Raw genomic sequence first — 19,873 nt, forward strand, 5'->3', positions numbered from 1 at the left:
TTCTATGTAAGGAATATACTATGATCTACTAGTTCTCAGCTAAATTGTGCCCAGACTAGTAGCCTGGAAGGAGTTCATTATAACCTAATAAGAGGGGTGATAAAAGGGACAAAAGGTATTGCTTGTAAGAGGAGGAGGGACAAGCACTGAGATGCTCCAGAAAGGCAGCCATGCTGAATCCTATCAGAGGGTAGGCTCATTTCCTTCTACCTTCATATGCCTGTTCTTTCCTTCAACTCCCTTTCACTTTTTCGCCTGTTTCCTGACATCCTGTCCCCTTCTTTCATGCTCTTTGTTCCCACCTCTATCGCCTCAGTCCCCTTTTGTCCAACAACCCTGAGGCGTTTTCTGTCCATTCATACTCAATGTAGGTTATAGGAAGGAGAAAAATTATTATAGTGTCCTGTGCAATAAAAAATATTCTGGTGTTTTTTTCTGTTTTCCTTTTAACACATTATCTGAATAATATGGTTTCATATGAAACAAACAGCTAAAATCAGGTTTCCAATTAATTTGGAAGTGCCCGTCATACGTTTTAACAGTGGCATGGGAGCCACTTAGCTGCGGGTTCATCTTCCATCACTGCTACAACGTTTAAATACCAGGCACCACATGAGCAGGGACTGGTGTGTGGGTCCTTTCCCTGCAGTCATTGCATAGTCAGGACTGAGGCCAAGAACTCAGTGGTGAGGATATTCTCTAGTCTCCACGCCCATGTGCATTTAAGCATTGTGCCAGCAGCATGGGAGGAACTTAAAGTTAAGAAGTTCTCTTGCTGTGAATAATACAAGGCTTCTGAGACTACATTTCAGATGTATATTTCTTAATGTACAAGAATGTGAAGCTGTTGTTGATATTTAGGAGTAGGCGATTGCTATATCACAGCTGCATGGCTATGGATTATTAAGATATGGTCTTAATATGTGTTATTAGACAACCTAAGTTTGGATGTGCATCCAAAACCTAAGCATGTTTGCTCAGAACAAAGTCCTCTTGATTTCAGTGGACTTACTTCCAAGTAAGTGTGAATAGGACCACAGCTTTAATAAATCAATGAATTCTGGAAAGAAGAGCTCTCCTGCCAAAAATACATTTTCTGGTTTTCAGCTCAATGTTTTTCCTGTAAATGTTATTTTAGTTTATCTCCTCTAATCTAGAAGCTCATATTTATTTCCTTTAAAAGGAAATTAATAGTTTTTTTAAAAAATATATTTAATTCTCCTTAGATCATTCAGGCCTGACTTTGTTCTTGTTCGACAACACTCATTCAGCATGGCAGAGAATGAAGACTTCCGTAACTTAATTATTGGGATGCATTATGCTGGCATTCCAAGTGTTAACTCCCTAGAGTCAACCTACAACTTCTGTGACAAGCCCTGGGTGGTAAGTAATCCAATAGAAATTCCCTTTTTAAAAATAGCCATATATATGAATGTGAAGATTGGGGTGGGAGGCCGGAAGGAGTTCCATTGAGCCTTATTCCATTCTCTCCATGCATGCATGACTGCAGGTCATGTCCTCTCTTAGCAAGTTTATCTCTGTAGTCCCAATCATAATCTTAAGTGATGTAAGCACATTCCTTCTTTATGCTGTTGTAATCACTGTGAATGTTTTGGGGCATAAGTAATAGCTGGTTTCTTTAAAATGAATATTAATCATTTTTACTTAGCCCTCTTGAGAGGAAAATTGACACTTCCAGCTTGTACAAAGACTACGTCCTACAAAATCTTTGAGCTACAAACAAAATATGACTGGAATTGTTCTTATATGGGTTAGGCAGTTTAATATAGGACTAAATCCAACATTATATAAGCAGACCTGCTAACTCAGTAGGAATTCCCTTTTCCCTCCTCCCACCTTCAGATTGTATGTCTCCTCCCCAGCAGTCCACTCACATCCCCTAACCCTCTGGAGCAGATTTTGGGGTTGGGGGGCTGCAGGAGAGGGGATATTTGCCCTGCCAGTAGTGTCTGTTCCACTGGCAGAAGGACACAAATGGATACAACCCATAGTATCTTTATACCTGAGTAACAACTTCCAGTGAGGTAGCCCATGGTAGTCTATAGAAGCAAAAACATCAAAGCTGCTTGTGGTATCTTAAAGACAATTATTATGTCTTTAAGCTTTTGTGGTCTAGAGCCTGCTATAGCAGATGCATGATACCTTGAATGTTTATTTGCACTGTTGTATGTTACTTGTTCCTTTTATCTTATTTCAAACGTTATTTTAGTGCATGTATTATTTTCTGTAGGCTTTAAAAAAATAACTTAGATTCATTGCATACAATCCAACTACTAGTATTAGCTCATTGGCAATAGCTGTGTGTGTGTGTGTATGTGTGTGTGTGAGAGGGAGGGGGGGAGATAAAATCACTGGGAAACAAAGGGGTTCATCACACGGAGCTTTTATCCTACTATTGAGATGGCTCTCTCTCAGAAGTTTGCAGGCTCCAGGGTGTCTCCAGGATGTCTCCCACCATTTCCTCCAGCCTATCTCAAGTTTTCCCCAAACACAAAAAATGTGGTATTTTTCCCAGCCCACGGAACAGGAGCACCATGACCTCCGTGTGGAATTCTCCAATAGCGGAAGAAACCGCTGTGTCTGCCTGCTGTGGGCGTTTGTTTTCCATTATTGGGGGCGTGGTCAGGATGAGATTTGACAGGAACAAGGGCAAGAATCGCCTGCTGATTGCGTCTCCTGCCTCTGCGTTTCTCAACTGAAGGAAGAAGAGGATCAAATGCCTCCCTGCAATGAAGGGAGACACATCCGATACCCCAGCCCACCAAGCTCAGAAGCAACGTCCTCTGTTGTTTCAGAGCACCCTATTAAGTTCAGTGGGGTGTACTCCCAAGTAAGTGTGCCAAGGATTGCAGACTTACAGGGTGATCATGGGCTTACTCCCACATAAGTATGCCAAGGGTTGCAGACTTACAGCACAATCTTACATTTTATGTCTACTCAGAAGTAAGTCAAAGGTTTCTTGGGGGCTGTGAGAAAACAGTACAGCAGAAGTTAAGCTACGAAAAAAAGACTCCCCCCCTCCTTTGCACACATGCCAGGGAGGGAGGGAGGCACTCCCTCAGTTCAAACTATGTGGCTGCCGTGTAAAGAAGCCCTTCCTAATCCCGCAAAGAAACCAAAACTACGAAGGATGTGGTTTTTTGCAGGGGTTTCGCTTAATGTAGAAACATCCAAACTGTTAATGATCAAGATCCCTTTCTATTCTTTTAGCAATATTACAGTTGTTGAGGGGTTTAAATGTTTGTTTATATATTTATTTGGATGCTTATTATTTTTTCATTGGGTCTAGTGAGGTATTGCATGTTTGCATAAAATCACAACTGAGGGTGTCTCTACATTAAGCAAAAAACCCTCAAAAAACCACATCCTTTCCAGAGCTTCCTGCTTTTGAGCAGGAAATGTGGAGGCAGGAGTTGCAATCAGCAGGCTATTCTTGCCCTCACACCTGTCAAATCTGCTCAGGTCTTCTTCCATGCAACCCCGCTCCCATCCTCAATGCCTCCATCATTCTGACTGTGCCCCCAACAACAGAAAACAAACGCCCACAGCAGGCAGACACAGCAGTTTCTTCCACTATTGGAGAATTTCACGGGGAGGTCATGGCGCACCTGTTGCATGGGCTGGAAAAAATACCACATTTTTTGCGTTTGGGGAAAACACGAGATAGGCTGGAGGAAATGGCGGGAGACACCCTGGAGGGTAACAGCATCGTCCTCTCAAGAGCCCGCAAACTTCCGGGAGAGATCCATCTCAATAGCAGGATAAAAGCCCCGTGTGATGAACCCCTGAGACAAAAGAAGCTATTGTGTGAATATGAGAACTCCACACTGCAACATTTTGTTGCAGGTCCCACATGTACATACTATAAATACAAACAGTAGCTGCTGTGCACAGCTCTAACCTTTGTTAACTTTTTTCCTATCTTCCTGCTGCTTATTCTTGCAGTCTGTGTGTGCATGCTGCAGTGCCCATAAAACCACTTGTGCAAGCCAAAAGCTAATGTGAATTGATAAGCTTTCTAGGATGCCTTTGCCTTCAAGAAGGGCCTTTAATAATGAGTCACCTGCTGGCATTAAGACAAAACCAGCTATACTTGTATTCAGCTTCCTCCTGCTTTCGGCTGTTCATTCTGACATTCCTACTGTTGTTAAAAAGGTTACGGGCATTTGAACTGACCTTGCATGCTTTATCATTTAAAGCCAGGATGCTTTTATCTTCCACTCAGCCTTTTGCATATGAAACTGGCTTTTTAGTTTTACAGCATAAAATTGAAGAACTGGAACATGCCAGAGTGAGTGAAAGCATAAGCACCTACATATTGAGTAAGTGGGCTGGGATTATTTTATAAAAACCGCATGTGCTACTAACTTGTTAGTTATCAACAAATTAATACTTTTTGGAATCATTTTTCACAGAGTAGCTGGGTGGAGCCACTCTGGAGCTAGTTCTGTAGTATGTGAGAGTTCCATTAATTTTTACTATATTTTTTGCTAAAGTATACTGACTCAAGAAAATACATTTATGTATTTATATCCCACCTTTTTTCCAAGGAGATCCAAGCAGCATACATAGTCCCCACCCCATTTTATCATCACAATAACCCTTTGAGGTTGGTAAAGCTCAGAGATTGTGATTAGCCCAAGGTCAGCCAGTGAACGTCATGGATGAGTAGGGGATTTGAACCCAAGTCTCCCTGGTCCTAGTCAGACACTCTAACCACTACATTAGGGGTGGGCAATTTGTGGCCCCCCAGATGATGTTGGACTGGAAATCCCATCAGCCCCGCCAGCAAAGCCACTGCTGAGGCCAATGTTTGCCCATCCCTGCACTAAACCACACTGGCTTATGAAAGTATTTTGAAGAATAATAAGTGGTGTTGTCATTTCAACCTTCACTTAAGTAACTGATGTTTTGCTTTCCATCAAGTATAATTGTATGTCTTAGTGTCGGTGGGATGCCAGTTTGTTGTGTGTTTATGTGAGCAACATAAAACTACTGCAGTACTATGGAGGGCGGCCAAATTGATCTCCTGGGAATTCCTGTACCGTTCGAGTATTACAGAAGGAAGAGTTTTGCCAAATGCAGCTTTTCCCATTACAGTGCTGCAGTGAAGAGACTTCACACCTGGCAATATGTTCACTTCTATACAAATTTATTTCATTTCATTTATTTCCTTTCTATATCACCCAATAGTCAAAGCTCTCTGGGTGATTTATAACGATTAAAAACCTTAAAAATGAAGTATTAAGCATAATATAAAAACATCCTAGCTACAAAAATATAAACACAGCACACAAAGATAAACATACACATATCCATGCAATATCCCATTACTTGATTAAAATATGCTACCAAATGCCTGGGAGTAGAGGAAGGCCTTAACCTGGCCCTGAAAAGATAACAATGTTGGCGCCAGGTGGACCTCGCTGGGGAGTTCATTCCATAATTGGATAGCCACCATAGAGAAATGTATGTATTATCTCACCTTTCCAGTTAACAAAGTAGTGTTCTAGGCTGCAAACAGCTCTCAGAGAACAATAAAACAATAACCAGCAATTAAATAATTAAAAAACAGAAACAGCATGGCATGTAATTAAATAATCAGAGTCAGCTCAAAATAGCAAGGTTAATTAAAAGAAAATCCCACCTGAACAAAATTTTCTTCGAATGGCAGCAGAAGCTATGAAGAGAGAAGGCCTAATGAACTTCCCATGGGACAGAGTTCTACAACAGTGGAACAGCCAGAGACAAGGCCCTCTTGCATCTCCTGACTAATCTACCCGTGAGAGGATGCAGAGGAGGACCTCTCCACCAGATCTTAGGTGTGGGCAGGATGATATGGGAGGAGGCAGTTCTTTGGATACCCTGGACTCAAACCATCTAGGGCTTTATAAATAATAAGTAGCATGAAAATGTATTGGTAACCAGTGCAGAAGTTCTAAAATGGATGTATTATGCTCACACAGCCGTGTTCCCATGCACTTACCCTAGTTGCTGCATTTTAGTACAATTGAAGCTTCCAAAGACTCTTCAAAGGCAGCCCCATGTAGGCTATATTTCAGTGATTCAGTCTTGATGTAACCAAGGCATATGTCAGTGTGGCTGTGTGCAACCTTCCCAGAAACAGGCACTGTCAACATACCAGCCTAAGTCGGGCAAAGTTGCCATGGCCACTGTCTGAGCATTCAACAGTAAGGTCAAGTCTAAGAGGGCCTCCAAACTGTGAACCTTATCCTTTCAAGAAGAGTGCTACCCTACCAAGAACAGGCTGAAATCCTACATCAAGAGAAGCTTCCCCCTGCCCCAAGTACCTCTGCATTGTCTAGATTAAACTTGGTTAGTTTTCATCCACACTGTTATTGTCTCCAGGACCTAATTCAGGACTTCAACATTTTCCCTGGAATCAAATAGAAAAGAGAGAGAGAGAGAGATCTTCTCCTCCTTCCAGATCTTGTCCATACCCTCAGGCTGCACAAGTTGGAAAGTATCCATAAAATAAGGATAAGCAATTTGTTATAATTCCACCAGCATTCACATTGGAACAAATATGAGTGTTTTTATCCACAAAGTATCTAGCAAAACTACTGCAGAGAGCCACAAAATATTATTCTCCTATCATCGAGGGTTCTTGATGTAATAAATTCTGAGCTACTCAGAAGAGCTCTGCTGGATAACACTGTGCAGACACAATGGTGGTAGAAAAGTGAGATGTCTTTGACACCATCACCACCATAGAGTAGGCCCCTAGGTTGTATTTGTCCACTGTCACTGTAGTTATCACCCTTGTCATTTCATCACAGTGAGCAATTAATTTAAAATAGAACAATAGGTCTTCAGAACAATTCTTAAAGTCTTCAACACAAAACTAAGAAAGAATGCACAAGGAATTAGGGCTCCTTCGCACCTTCACACCGGGATTTTATCCTGCGATTGAGATTGCTCAGTCACAGAAGTTTGTGGGCTGTTTACATGACTCAGTGATCATCCCAGCCATCTCCTGCACTAAATACCCTCTGTTCTATTTTTAATGGATTGCAGATAATGAGCTATCAAGTTACCCCATTGTGTTCCACTTCAGTTCCCTCCATCAAAAGAGTTAAAGCGGCAAAAAGAGGAGCGAGATCAATGAAAGATAATGGAAGACTCAGCTACGGGGAAGAAGGAGTGATCCTGCATTTAAAACGGAAGCAGAAGCCCCATTTTAAATGCAGGATTTTAGGCTGGTATAGAGATGCCCTTAGAATGGCAATAAGTTCAGTTTATTCATAGCATCCCAAGGGCCCAACGGTTGCTCTCATTATCACCCCAAATTGATCAGGGGTACAGGAGCAACTCCCTACCAGGAAAGGTTGCAATGTTTGGAACTTTTAGTTTAGCAAAATGGCATGTAAGGGTAGGGACATGATGCCCTTACACATCTTATACATGTGGTGTGGAGAAAGTGGATAGGCCTCTCTCGTAATACTAGAACCCGGAGTCATTCCATGAAGTTGATTGCTGGGAGATTTAGGACAGATAAAAGGAAGTACTTCTTCATACAGCATATAGTTAAGCCATGGAATTCGCTACCACAAGATGTAATGTTGGCCACCAACGTGGATGGCTTTAAAAGGGGATTAGACAAATTTATAGAGGATAAGGCTTTTAATGGCTTCTAGTCATGGTGATACTTCTTGAGTATCAGGGACAGCATGCCTCTGTACACCAATTGCTGTGAACATGTGTAATGGCCCCAGGCCTGTAACCAAGTCACCAGTAGTTTTAGAGGGGCCTAGAGATCCATAATGCTCTCTTTAGGTTCATTATAAGTGCAATTTCCTTGCTAGCGGGCCTCTTGGCTGGTAAGATGAGTCAAAGGTTGATATCACCGCCGCAGCACAGAAGTGAGGCTCTGTTTAGGCTATGTTTACAGGTGTCTGTGCTGGGAAAGTTCTGATTGTTTTCCCTCTGAACAAGCACTGTTAGTCTATGCTGGGAAAGTTGCAAATGAACGCTAATTACCGCCTGCTTCTGTCATGCTGCCTTGCTGCTAACATGTATGGTATAAAACCCATTTTACCTCTTGACTCTGTGTTCAGAGAAGCTGTCTCATCCAACCATTGGGTACACCTGTGTGCTGTAAGTACTCAATAAAGTCTCCTTGTAAGTAAACCTGGATCTGGCTTATCACTTCCATGGCACCTCCAAACCTTAGCAGCCCACAGCCGGGGCGTACAACATGAGCAGGAGGAGGCTCTTGGACTCATTTCCTACTTGTGGGTTTCCCACAGGCAGCTGGGTGGCCACTGTGTGAACAGAATGCTGGACAAGATGGACTCTGATCCAGCAGGGCTCTTCTTATGGCTCTTATGTACTTACGTTCTCTTGCTGCTGCCCCCTGCAGCAGACAAAGGGAACAAATGGAAGGGGTTTTTAAAAATCAGTTGTCCCCTCCCAATTCCAGTTGACCTGGCCCTGATGCTGCTGCAGCCCAGTTAGTTTCAATAAGTTCTACTGAGATCAAAGGATTGCAGTTGTGCAACCTAATTGTATGCATTCTTACTCAGAAATTAATCCCACTGTGTTCAGTTAGGCTTATTCCTAAGTAAGTGTGCATAGTATTGCAGCCTTAAAAGTACAGTAGGTTTCCCAAAGTCTGAACTTGGCAATCTTAGGTTGAATGTATGTTTTTGTGAAAGAAAACCATTCCCATTTGGGTGGAGTAGATAAAGCAGCTTTAAACACTAAATATATATAGTGAGCCTATGCTTTACATGACATGTGCTAGCCTTTCAGTGTAATGTAATAAAAATGAAATAATAAAATTATCATTATCTATGTCTCTAGTTGTAATCTAAACACAAAGTGAATTCTTTAGATGGACATTGCACTCAAAGTTCTAGTACTCCACTCTTAGAGCAACAAAAGATCTTCAAAACTGTTGTATTTTCAAAGGAAAGAGCTCTCTGAGTTAGTGCTTCCTATTTTCTTTAGGAAACGTTGTTTGAGCACAGAGATGTTTCAGCTGGCTTCCCCTTGCTCTCAAGACAGAAACTCTGAAGGCTGAGATGAAAGAGCAGTTTTCATCTAAAGTGTGTAAGAAAACTAACAGTGCAATCAGTGTATGTAGAACTAGGTAGGAGAGTTGTGGTAGCAGACAGGAAGAATAACTCAGGGAGCAATCCTGTCTTCCCTAGACAGCGTCTGGGGGACATAGGATATTTCAGTTTACTAGCTCTGAGCTCAGAGACAGGACTCCAAGCTTAGAACCAGGAAACCATGCTCCCTGTCCACTCCCCTGGTAGCCAGTGCAGAGAGAATCACACCAACTACCTTGTCGCATTTGGAAAATGGAGAGCGGAGATGGGGAAAGGGGGGCAGAGAGGGGAGGAGACTGGGTGACAGCCATATGAGGAATCCTAAGGCCACCCCAGCCTCCTTCCCTCCCCATCCTTGAAGCCTCTGCTAGACGGCCTGTCTAGCTAAAACGCAGAGCAGGAGGTGCAAGGCACCTCCCATTCTGCATAGGATACTTGTAAGCCCCCAAATTCGGAGGCTTATGAGTAACCTGGGCAGATCCCACAGGATTGCACCCTCACTAGCAGATCAATGTGAACCACTCCGACCATTGACACTGGAGTGGGAATGGTCAGACAGTGATCAGCAGGCATTTAAGAAGATTAAGGACACAATACAAAGAGCGCTGTACTGAAGGAGAATATGCACAGATTTTAAAAGAACTGTTGGCTGTACTGTTTGGAATGGAACACTTCTGTCAACTCACATTTGGCCAGACAGTGCATGTCCAATTGGATCATAAGCCACTGGAAACCATTATGCGGAAATCACTGATCAGTGCCTCAAAGAGGTTTCAGTGCATGTTGATGTGTCTACAGAACATCTCGTACCACCCAAGTAAAGATCCTTGCAGACACTTTAAGCAGAGCTTATCTCAGAGAGCCCAATAAAGAAGGCTCAGTGGAGAAGAATATAGAATCAATAAATATGCTGCAATACCTACCAATTTCCCAACCCCATTTATAGGCAATACAGCTCAGGACAAGGGTCTACTGGTAGTCAAACATAACCTTGAGGGCTGGCTTGAAGTAAAGCATGAGCAACCAGGGGAGGGTGCACCCTAATTTTCAATGGGAGTGGAGCTCAGTGAACAAGATGTGATTTTACTCCTACTCTTTAGAGGTAACAGAGCTATCATCATGAAAAGGATACATTCCTCACACAGGGGAATTGAGAGCTGTCTCTGAAGAGTAAGAGAATGTGTATTCTGGTCTGACATGAATGCCCAGCTGAAAGCATACATGGAACAATCTGAGATCTATAATTCAGACTTTACATCTACATGAGATACCAAGTCGACCCTGGGGAAAAGTGGGAGTAGATTTGTTCACATGGCAAGAGAAAGATTATCTCATAATGATGGAATACTACTCCAACTTTTGGAAGATAGATCCTCTGCCATATGTTGTTGTTGTTCAGTTGTGTCCGACTCTTCGTGACCCCATGGACCATAGTACACCAGGCCTTCCTGTCCTGTGCTCTCTCCCGGAGTGTGCTCAAGTCCATATTCATTGAATTGCTGATGCTATCTAGCCATCTCATCCTCTGCTGGCCCCTTCTCCTTTTGCCTTCAGTCTTTCCCAGCATCAGGGTCTTTTCCAGAGAGTTTTCTCTTTGCATTAGGTGGCCAAAATATTTGAGCTTCAGCTTCAGGATCTGTCCTTCCAATGAGCACTCAGGGTTGATTTCCTTTAGGATGGACTGATTTGACCTCCTTGCAGTCCGGGGGACTCATAAGAGTCTTCTCCAGCACCACAGTTCGAAAGCATCAATTCTTCGGCGCTCAGCCTTCCTTATAGTCCAGCTCTCACAGCCATACGTTACTACTGGGAAAACCATAGCTTTGATTAGTCGGACCTTTGTTGGCAAGGTGATGTCTCTGCTTCTTACTATGCTGTTTAGGTTTGCCATAGCTTTCCTCCCAAGGAGCAAGCGTCTTTTAATTTCATGGCTACAGTCACCGTCTGCGGTGATCTTGGAACCCAAGAAAATAAAATCTGTCACTGCTTCCATTTCTTCCCCTTCCATATGCCAGGAAGTGATGGGGCCAGATGCCATGATCTTCATTTTTTTAATGTTGAGTTTCAAACCAGCTTTTGCACTCTCCTCTTTCACCCTCAACAAGAGGCTCTTGAGATCCTCTTCGCTTTCTGCCATTAGGGTGGTATCGTCTGCATATCGGAGGTTGTTGATAATTCTCCCAGCAATCTTAATTCTGACCTGTGATTCATCCAACCCGGCATTTCTCATGATGTACTCTGCATATAAGTTAAATAAGCAGGGCGACAATATACAGCCTTGTCGTACTCCTTTCCCAATTTTGAGCCAATCGGTTGTTCCATGTCTGGTTCTTACTGTTGCTTCTTGACCCTCGTACAGGTTTCTCAGGAGACAGGTAAGGTGGTCTGGTACCCCCATCTCTTTCAGAATTTGCCAGAGTTTGTTGTGATCCACACAATCAAAGGCTTTAGCGTAGTCAATGAAGCAGAAAGAGACGTTTTTCTGGAATTCTCTTGCTTTCTCCATGATCCAGCGAATGTTGATGATTTGATCTCTAGTTCCTCTGCCTCTTCAAAACCCAGCTTGTACTTCCGGTAGTTCTCGGTTCGCATACTGCTGAAGCCTAGCTTGTAGGATTTTGAGCATAATCTTGCTGGCATGTGAAATGAGTGCAATTGTGCGGTAGTTTGAACACTCTTTGGCGTTGCCCTTTTTTGGAACTGGAATGTAAACTGACCTTTTCCAGTCCCATGGCCACTCCTGGTGTTCCAAATGTGTTGGCATATTGAATGCAGCACTTTAACAGCATCATCTTTTAGGAGTTTAAATAGCTCAGCTGGAATACTGTCATCTCCGCTGGCTTTGTTGTTAGTAATGCTTCCTAAGGCCCACTTGACTTCACTCTCTAGGATGTCCAGCTCAAGTTCAGTAACCGCACTATCATGGCTATCAGGGACATCCAGATCTTTCCTGTATAGTTCTTCTGTGTATTCTTGCCACCTCTTCTTAATCTCATCTGCTTCTTTTAGGTCCCTGCCTTCTTTGTCCTTTATCATGCCCGTCTTTGCACAAAACGTTCCCTTGAGATCTCCGATTTTCTTGAAGAGATCTCTAGTTTTTCCCATTCTATTGTTTTCTTTTATTTCTTTGCATTGTTCATTTAAAAAGGCCTTCTTGTCTCTCCTTGCTATTCTCTGGAACTCTGCATTCAGTTGGATATAGCTTCCCCTTTCTCCCGTGCTTTTCACTTCCCTTCTTTCCTCAGCTACTTGTAAAGCCTCATCAAACAGCCACTTGGCTTTCTTGCATTTCTTTTTCTTTGGGATGGATTGAGTTGCTGCCTCCTGAACAATGTTACGGACCTCCGTCCATAGTTCCTCAGGCACTCTGTCTATCAGGTCTAATCCCTGAAATCTGTTCCTCACCTCCACTGTATATTTATAAGGGATATGATTTAGGTCATAACTGAATGGTTTAGTGGTTTTCCCTATGTTCTTCAATTTAAGCCGAAATTTTGCAACAAGAAGCTCATGATCTGAGCCACAGTCAGTTCCAGGTCTTGTTTTTACTGACTGTATAGAGCTTCTCCATCTTTGGCTGCAAAGGACATAATCAATCTGATTTCGATATTGACCATCTGGTGATGTCCATGTGTAGAGTCGCCTCTTGTGCTGTTGGAAAAGAGTGTTTGCTATGATCAGCGTGTTCTCTTGGCAAAACTCTATGAGCCTTTGTCCTGCTTCATTTTGTACACCAAGGCCATGCTTGCCTGTTATCCCGGTGATTTCTTGACTTCCTACTTTAGCATTCCAATCCCCTATGATGAAGAGGACATCTTTGTTTGGTGTTAGTTCTAGAAGGTGTTGTAGGTCTTCATAGAACCAATCAACCTCAGCTTCTTCGGCCTCAGTGGTTGGGGCATAGACTTGAATTACTGTGATGTTGAATGGTTTGCCTTGGATTCGTACTGAGATCATTCTATCATTTTTGAGATTGTACCCCAGTACTGCTTTTCCCACCCTTTTGTTGACTATGAGTGCTACTCCATTTCTTCTAAGGGATTCTTGCCCACAGTAGTAGATATGATGGTCACCAGAATTAAATTCGCCCATGCTTGTCCATTTGAGTTTGCTGATTCCCAAGATGTCGATGTTCAATTTTGCCATCTCATGTTTGACCACCTCCAGCTTACCTTGATTCACTGATCTGACATTCCAGGTTCCTAAACAATATTGTTCTTTACAGCATCGGATTTTCTTTTCACCACCAGACACATCCACAGCTGAGTGTGCTTTCGGCTTTGGCCCAGCCTCTTCACTCTTTCTGGCGCTACTTGGAAATTCCCTCTGCTCTTCCCCAGTAGTATATTGGACACCTTCCAACCTGAGGGGCTCATCTTCCGGTGTTATATCTTTTAGCCTTGTGATACGTTCCATGGGGTTTTCTTGGCAAGAATACTGGAGTGGGTTGCCATTTCCTTCTCCAGTGGACCACATTTTGTCAGAGCTCTCTGCCATGACCTGTCCATCTTGGGTGGCCCTGCACAGCATAGCGTATGGCTTCACTGAGTTATGCAAGCCCCTTCGCCACAACAAGGCAGTGATCCATGAAGGAGCCTCTGCCATATACCAGATCCCATAAGAAACCTAAAGAGTCACATTGCCCACTATGGAATAGCATGCACTGTATTCTTGAATAATGGGCCACAATTTGTGTCAGAAGAATTCAGAACATTCCAGAACCAGTGGGAATTTGATCATCAGACATCTTCACCTAGCTATCCCTAGTGCAATGGGAAAGCTGAATCAGCTGTCAAAATGGCTGAAAAACGTTTGACCAAAGCGAGGAAAGCCATGACTGATCCATATCTCGCCATCCTGGGCCACCATAACACACTCTCATAAGGTTTGGATGGGAATCCAGCACAGGGTTGATGAGTTGAAGGATAAAGACTTTGCTACCAATGCAGGGCAACAACAGACAAACTGAACTGATAGCAAAACAGAAATTAAGAAGGCTCATTACTACAACAAGTCAGCTGAAGACCTATCCAGCTAACATGCAGGTGAGCAAGTCTGGAAGCAGCCAACAGAACAACAGAATGAGGAGGAGAGCTGAGGCCCAAAGTCAAGTGAACACATGCTCATTTGACCCCAGAGGGGCAAATCTTGAGAAGGAATCAAGGGCCTTGCGGAGCAGCCGCTGACCTGTAGTAGCCCCAGAACCAGCAGATCATGGAGGCAACTCCAGGAAGCAGAAGATGCCACTCCAGTATTTAGCCCTCGAACTGGAGGGACCTCAGATTCTCTTGCCCAGGTGAATGAGAGACTGACCAGCTCACACTCATCTCAACTCCCTTCAGATGCCACAGATAACAATTACCCTTCAAGGTTACCCTTGAAGACGGTTCGGAAGCTGCAGCTGGTACAGAACACAGCGGCTCGCCTGATTAAAGGCAGCCACCGGCGAGATCACATCACTCCAGTGCTGAAGGAGTTGCACTGGTTACCAGTTGTTTTCCGGGCCAAATTCAAGGTGTTGCTTTTGACCTTTAAAACCCTATATGGTTCCGGCCCAGCCTATCTTAAGGAGCGCCTCCAGCAGCACCAGACAGGCCGCTTAACAAGATCAGCCTCGGATGGCCTTCTCTCTGTCCCATCAGCCAGGACAGCTAGACTGGTGGGGAAGAGGGAGAGGGCCTTTTCTGTGGTGGCCCCCACTCTGTGGAACTCCCTCCCTAGGGAACTCCGCCGTGCCCCCTCTTTAATGAGCTTCCACCGTGCATTAAAAACATGGTTGTTCAGGCAGGCATTTGGGGTGGGTTAGGGTATTTTAGAAAATGTTTTTATTGTAGAATTTTATTGTTTTAAACTGTTTTATTGTATGCTGTACATGCCCAGATGCTGTACATCGCCCAGAGTGGCTGGGTGACCAGCCAGATGTGCGATTAATAAATTTAATAATAAATAATAAATTATCACCAATTATCACTAATTATCACAGGACATCTGCTGTAGCAAAACAGATTAAGACTTGGGCAGTTTGACTGGTACAAAGACTGCTTAAACTCAAGGGGGCTTATGGAGTTTTTGAAAAAAATAGTTTTCTTTGTTAAAATTATAAAAGAAAAGATGTATAAATGTGTGTGGAACTAGGTAGGAGAGTAGCTGTAGCAGATAGGAAGAATAACTCAGGGCACAATTTATATATGTTTAGACAGAGAGAAAAAAAGTCCTACAACTCCCAGCATCCTCCAGCCAGCCATCCTAGCTGGAGGATGCTGGGAGTTGTAGGACTTTGTTCTGTCTAAACATGCATAGGATTGCGCCCTCAGTATCATAGAGAGAAGGCTTGAGAAGTCACTCAGGAAGTCACTCAGCATTAACAGCTTAGAGATAGCGCAGGAGGAACACAGAATGAGAGGAGGTAGAAGTATGTTTCATTAAATAAATATATTTCAGATAACTTCTGCTTGACTCTTAAGTGGTTGCAAGCACCACTTGAAACACAATCCTATGCATGTCTACGCAGAAGTAAATCCCACTGAGTGCAGTGGGGCTTACTTCTAGTAAGTGGGTATAGGATTGCAGTGTAAGAATACACGGTGCTAACAATACAAATAAAACATACTATGTATCACAAGAAAACTGTGAAGTCAAAACAATGACCTGTGAAGTCCAGTTCAAAACAATGACCTGTGAAGTCCAGTCATCCCTCATACATCTGCAGAGGACCAGTAATTCCATTTTCCCAAAGGAAATGTAAATAGAGGTAGCTAAAAATAGAACCAATGACATTTGAGGGTTTGTTTGTTTTTCATTTTTTCCTCCTTTCCGTTATCTCTACACACTTCAAAAATTCACATATTGAATAGAGATACCAGATAAAAAAAAACAATTACCATAACATTCTGGTATACTGCTAAATGTGTACTGTTTCAGCTGTTAACATACATACAGTCGTCAAGGAAATAACTCGAGAGTGGACTTGAAAAATTAGTCAGTATCTTGAAGTGACCTTTTTTGTAGACTTCGCTGTATTTAAAGATTAATTCAGATTTGTAAATTGCTAATGGTCATGTACTGTTAGTTAATGGAAGTGACAAATCGTTCATTTATACATACCATTTATGTTTTGATAGTTGACTTATTTTCTATTGAAATAAGTTGCTTTTTAGTAAAATATGTATTGTATTTGACATCCACACTTGTTCTTGTCTTTGACCTGCTTGTTGTTGGAGTCTTTAAGAAAGGCTGTGCTTTACTTGGTTGATTTATTTTGCTGCTTTGTTTTGTTACGGTTTTCATGTTGTAGCACATTGCTCTTTAAAGAAGAGCAGGATATGAAGTTTTCAATACATAAATTCACATAGAATTTATGTATTGAAAATTTCATCCCCAGCTGTTCTTCAACAGCATCCCAGAAACCAGTTTAGACTCGTGCCATGGCTCCAATTATGTGAATGGTCCCACTAGACAAAAGACACTGGACTTAATGGTACCTTTTCCCTAACACAAATAGTGGATACTGGGGCAAAGGGTTAAAGCTCCCTATCCCTACACCAGGGACCCAGTCCGGGGCACACACAGACACACACAGTTTACTTTTTAAAACCCTTTTGTGCAATTTTTAATTGTGTGACTGGTGTCTTGTCTGGTTTGGCTCTAAGTGTGTGATTAGAACAGCTTGACCTCCTCATTCTCAACTCTAATCTTCTTTGTCAGAGGTGGGCATATATCATGCTTCCAGGATCTACTTTGTTGTCGTTTTTTTACTAAAGCCCTAAGACCTACCAGGTGTAAAACATGTACAATTAGAATTAAAGAATGCTGATCCCAGGAATTTGTTTTGAGTACCAGAACTGGAGCTCACAGTCTGTCCACAAAAAATCCACTCCTGGTACCCTAAGCTTTCTTCATTTCAGCAGTATTATTTTCTTCTTTCTTTGTGTGTCTCTGATGGACCAAGGCTGATTCCATGAAAATCTGGGTAAGACTCCAACACACTTCTCATTCCGTTGTCATGAAGATCACCCACCCCCTGCCAACCCCTGTGCTATATAACCCAGGGAGCTGTTGATTCTGATTTGAAGAAAACAGTGACCACAGAACTCTCACAGAAATGGCTGATAGGAACTAGCTGCAAGACTGACTAGGTATGAGGAAATGTGGAATAAAGCTCTTCCCCATACATGTGCATGGGAGCTGCAAAGGATTTTCATCCAGGTATTAGAGGCGATCCTTAAGTTTGGAATAATGTTGGTTTGTTCCATTCCTTATGAGCCACCAACGATGGAGGTGTGTGTATGCCACTGGCTGTCCTTCCTGAATGGTTAGTGCCCCACTTTTGTCAAACCCCTTGAATTACAGCTGGAAGTCCTAACTTCGCTCCCATCTGGGTGTGTTTCCTTTCAACTTCGATGTGGTGGTGTACAGAGGCCAACTGCCAAAACAGTTATCCTTGTTCCGATATTTCTGGCCCTGACTATATATAAAGAATGTTATTATCTGAATGTGGAATAATCTATATTTGCACATTTTAGTTTTTATACGTTCTTTCTCTGCAGGTGAATAATAAATTTCTACTTATTTTGTTCTGCAGTTTGCCCAGTTGGTGTCCATCTATAGAACTCTGGGGCCAGAGAAGTTCCCTCTAATTGAACAAACCTTTTATCCAAATCACAAGGAAATGGTAAGTGTAAATAATAAGCATAGATATCAGTTGCTTCTACATGGAAAGGAAAGGAGTCATAATAATGCATGGTTCATTTTATCCCTCTGCCCACCATCCTATTGATTTCAAATGCTACTTTGGCTTCTTCCAACAGAGTTGAACCTGACTAGCTACGTATTTGAAACATTTCAGGCAATGAAACTCCAGGAAAGATTTCTGACAGGTTTTTTTTTTAAGTTGCAGACATAGAAATGGAGTACATAATTTTTCCATCTGCATTCAGTATAGCCATTACCCATTTTTCTTCATATGGTGTTGAGGTTTTTGGTAGATTATGCAATCTGTAAGAACTGCTGACCTTTTAAAAAAGTGCATTTGGTTATGAGATTATTAACAATTGATTTCTGCATTTTTAAACAGTGCTTAAATGTTCATCCCTCTGCTAACAACTATTTCTCCTCTCAATTTCAAATAGATCATCTACTAGTTGATATAATAATGGACTGCTGTCCCAGATTTACATGCTTCCCACATCCTTTTGCTTCTTCAAATCAAAGTAGTGGCTTAAATATGTCTGTTGGACAGATGATGATGAAAGTATATTTATAAATTTTTTTTGAAAACATGCATGTCACACCTTTATTGGGATGGGGAAAGAGAGCCAGCATGAAACAAAAGTACAAGGCAAGGCTCCAAATATTTTCACTGACCTTAGTAACCAACTAAAACTTCATGACCACCAGGACTCTGCTCCTTACACAAAGGAAGTATCTTGCCTCTGACTTCACAATGTGCATCTGAAACTCAGTGCACAGTCAGGGGCAATCTGCCACTCCCTTTCCCAGCTCCAAGCCCAGACACGGGGAGATGCAGTTTGTTTCTTTTTGCACTGCAGTTCCAAAGCAGTTGGAGTGCCTTCCAAGTGCAGAGCAAAAAGAAGCCCCAGACCTCTTTTACAGTTGGAAGATGAATAGGATTCATCCCGTAGTTGTGCTGTGCTTTGGATGTGCTCATAGCCTTGGAAACCCGGTGCAATTGCAGGGACAATCACTGACACATATGTGTGCACACACACACGCACACACTATGCTTCTGAGGCTGTGCATCCTGTCTTTCTCAGAGTGGAGGGCTGGGGCTTGTTGTCACTGTGCTTCTGTATGGTGCCAAAGAAAGACCCAGTCTTCCTTCCAACCTTGAAACTGGAGAGAGTATGAGGATCATCCCCACAGTTGCACTATGCTTCCAAGGCATTCTGTGTACCTCCAAAGCAAAATGCAAATGCGGGGACAATTGCTGCCATTTCCTCAGTTCCAAGGTTGGTAGGAGGTCTCATGCTTGCCATCATGCATAGGAAGCATCATGAGTTGAAATGTTGGCTCTCGGCACTATGTTTGCGGAAACCATTGTTGATTCCTAGACAGATAGACAACAGTCTGCTAAGGCACCAGGTACTATTATTTTGAAAATCCTGCCGTGTCCTTGTTGCCGTGCATTGGACTAGCGGTATTGCAAAGTTATCTCCGTATGATTCTGTGATGACCCAGGATCGTCCAGTGAAGCTGAATGGTAGGAGATACAGGACAGATAAAAGGGAATACTTCTTCATGCAACATATGCAGTAGTTAAAACTATGCTACTAAGATGTAGTGACGGCCATAAACTTGGATGGCTTTAAAAAGGGATTAGACAAAGGTTATCAATGGCTACAAGTCACGATAGCTGTATATTACCTTCAGTATTAGAGGATGTATCTCTCTCAATACCAGTTGCTGGGGAAAATGACTGAGAGCGAGAGGAGGGAGGTATGCCCTAATTCTGGGCTTCCTGCAGGCATCTGGTTGGCCACTATGGGAACAGGAAGCTGGATTAGATAGGCCTTTGATCTGATCCAGAACAACTCTTCTTTTTTATGTGATGTATCTATTATTAGTACTGGATAGAAAGTGCATACATGTCTTCCACAAAACAGTGGAAAATATTAAATTTCCTATGAAGATGTTTGAAACACCATTTTACACTGCAGTGCTTGTTTCTGTCTGCTCTAGTTCTGGCAGCTTCAAGTAGTATGATGGTGTTTTTTCAAAGGATACAAGGGAGGCAGAATGAGAGCCACTTCATGTTT

At 42.6% G+C, this 19,873-nt stretch overlaps 1 protein-coding gene across 1 annotated transcript in view; it reads left to right on the plus strand.

The window, feature by feature from the left end:
• The window catches only part of SYN2 (synapsin II), a 323,398-nt gene that overhangs the window by 176,596 nt on the left and 126,929 nt on the right, over positions 1 to 19,873 (plus strand). The window contains exons 4-5 of the mRNA XM_084832467.1: positions 1,227 to 1,383; positions 17,680 to 17,769. Of these exons, the coding sequence (XP_084688593.1) occupies positions 1,227 to 1,383; positions 17,680 to 17,769 (247 nt within the window). The remainder of the gene's footprint in view (positions 1 to 1,226; positions 1,384 to 17,679; positions 17,770 to 19,873) is intronic.

The sequence above is a fragment of the Heloderma suspectum genome, chromosome 2 (assembly GCF_057233095.1).
Source record: "Heloderma suspectum isolate Gila_16-S chromosome 2, 16-S_ref, whole genome shotgun sequence".
NCBI lineage: Eukaryota > Metazoa > Chordata > Lepidosauria > Squamata > Helodermatidae > Heloderma > Heloderma suspectum.